Below are 2744 nucleotides of genomic sequence, written 5' to 3'. Positions count from 1 at the left end.
TCGGAGCACCTGCTTATCAATCCATTAAGAAGGAAGACGAGAAGCGTTTAAGAAAGTGAGAAAGAATAATAATAATAATAATAATAATAATAATAATAACAAATAATAATAATAATAAATAATAATAATAATAACCTTTCCTGAAACCCCCCACGTAAATCTTCTGCCAGACGTAACCATCATTACCATGACTTCCACCACCACCACCCCCATCATCATCATCGTCGTCATTATTATTATCATCGAAACTGTTATTATCATTATTATTATTATTGTTGTTATTATTATTATTGTTATTGTTGTTGTTAAAGTTGTTGTTATTGTTATAGTTAGTGATTTTCATACGGTTATTTACCTCATTGTAACTGCCACCATTGTCTGTATTATTGTCATTATTATTATTATCATTATTAATCTTTTTATTATTATTATTAATATTAATCTTTTTATTATTATTATTATTATTATTATTATTATTATTATTGCCACCATCATCTTCGTCGTCGTCGTCTTCACCAAATAGATGCTTATCAACAGGCGTCTCATCCCATCTCTTACCATCAATGAATAAGGTTACCTGACCGGGATTTGATGGTATCATTGTGGTAGTAGTAGTAATAGTACTACTGCAGCTACTGCAGCTACTACAACTGCTGCTACTGCAGCTACTACAACTGCTACCGCAGCTGCTACTACTGCTGCTACTGCAGCTACTACTACTACTGCAACTGCTACATCTCTGACGCTACTGATACTGCTGCTACTACTAATACATCTTTGCTATTTCTGATGCTAGTTACAATAAAATTACTAATAATACTAATTCAGCTGCGGAATGTGTTGTTTATACAATGCTTAACGCTTGCCCAAAGACCGGCTAACTTTGGGATTCGAACTCGGTCAATGAAGTTCAGAAGCCGGACACTTTACCGCGAGGCTAATATTTTGGTCAATTGTAAAAAAAGAAATTTTTCTTGCTTCTTTATAATTCAATTTTGAAAAGCTCTTTTGGGGACAATTTTGATGTGTGGAAGAAGAGCTATGAAAAATTAACGTTTGTCCCTTCTACAGATGTTTGTATGTGTGTGTGTGTGTGTGTGTGTGTGTGTTTATCTTGTGTATGTGTGTGGTGTGTGTACGTAAGTGTGTATGTGTGAGTATGTTTGAAGCGCTTTTCATGAACAACATTATATTCTCGTCATGGTGAAGTCATTTAAATATTTATGCGCAAGTTGTTGCAGCTTGATAGAGAAAGAGAGAGAGAGAGAAAAAGAGTGAGAGAGAAAGAGAGAGAGAGAGAGAGAGAAAAGAATGAATGGAAAGGATGAACGAATAAATAAAAGAAGCAAATGTTTTCTATTTTCAACTGAAAATGTTCGTTTGATGTTAAAGTGATTATAGTGGATAGGAAGTTTAAAAAATTTTATAACGAATTACTTATAAAAACAACAACAACATCAACATTAATAACAACAACATCAATAACAACAGCAGAATCAACATCAACAACAACAACATTATCATCATCATCAATAGCAACATCAACAACATCATTAACAACATCAACAACATCAACAACAACATCAACAACAGCAACATCAACAACAACAACAAGAAATATTAACTTTTGATTTTTCCAGCGTTACTCCATACGTTCGCCATTCTTTATCGCAAAACTTTTCCACATCCCATTGCCAGCTAAACGACATCTTGGTTTTTTTATTATTACTGTTATTATTATTATTGTTATTTTTGTTGTTGTTGTGGTTGTTGTAGTTGTTGTTGCTATCATTTTCATTGAGATTTATGACAAAATTTTTATCGTTAACATCGCTGACGTTGTTGTTGTTGACGTTGTTGTTGACGTTGTTGTTGACTTGTTGTTGTTGTTTGTGACGTCATAATTGTCATCGTGACGTAAGTTCAGCTCAAGTTGACATTTTTTGAAATACAGCGCGAACCATAGAAACTGTTTACTTCCTGTTTTAAAAAATATTTAAATTATTATAACTATTTAAATTATTATTATTTAAATTATAATTATTATTATCGTTATTATCATAATTATAAAAATTATATATAATTAACAAAAATAATTTTTTTACACTTTAAAAAAATTCTTCCCAGAAATTGTTTGAAAAAATAAACTCCGCATCATTCAATTTTTTTGAAATCCTCAATTTATTTTCGTTAGTTTGCACTTGAAAGTTATTTGAAAAAGTTGGTTGGATGAGTGAGGAGTGAGAGAAAGAGAAAGAGAGAGAAAGAGAGAAAATTATGCATACAGTGAAAAAATATAGATAATAAAGAGAAAGAAATTGAAATATAGAGAATTAACATAAAATAGAGATAATGAATATATGGAGAAGGAAAATGCAGATGAAAGGAAGTGAGAGTAAATAAAAAGAAAAAGAGAAGAGAGAGAGAGAGAAGAGGAAAGAAAGAAAGAAGGAAGGGAGTTTGTGAAAAGAGAGAGAGGGGAAACAGGGAAAAAACCGATTAAGCAATTTTGAAAGAAAAAACATAAGAAGATACAATCAGACGAACAAACAAACATAAAAAGAAGGTAAGAGAGAAAGAAAGAGAAAGAGAGAGAGAGAAAGAGAAAGAAAGAAAGAGAAAGATAGATAAAGAGAGAGAGAGAGTGGAGATAATGAAATATAATGAAAATGGCAAAAAATTATTGGCTGAAAGATAGAAAAACCCAAATGAAAAAAAAAACAAGTGTCTGAGAGTTGATTACA

At 31.2% G+C, this 2744-nt stretch overlaps 1 protein-coding gene across 1 annotated transcript in view; it reads right to left on the bottom strand.

Moving 5' to 3' along the window:
- The window catches only part of HELRODRAFT_184516 (hypothetical protein), a gene marked incomplete at both ends in the record, with an annotated part of 3136 nt that extends 1303 nt beyond the window's left edge, over positions 1-1833 (bottom strand). The window contains 4 exons of the mRNA XM_009031484.1: positions 136-378; positions 490-577; positions 931-1065; positions 1626-1833. Coding sequence (XP_009029732.1) covers positions 136-378; positions 490-577; positions 931-1065; positions 1626-1833 — 674 coding nt within the window. The remainder of the gene's footprint in view (positions 1-135; positions 379-489; positions 578-930; positions 1066-1625) is intronic.
- Between the last annotated feature and the right edge of the window lie 911 nt (positions 1834-2744).

This window comes from Helobdella robusta (assembly GCF_000326865.2).
Source record: "Helobdella robusta unplaced genomic scaffold HELROscaffold_744, whole genome shotgun sequence".
NCBI classification, from domain to species: Eukaryota; Metazoa; Annelida; class Clitellata; order Rhynchobdellida; family Glossiphoniidae; genus Helobdella; species Helobdella robusta.
The sequence above is the reverse complement of the archived record's forward strand: the minus strand, read 5'-3'. Positions and strand labels throughout refer to the sequence as shown.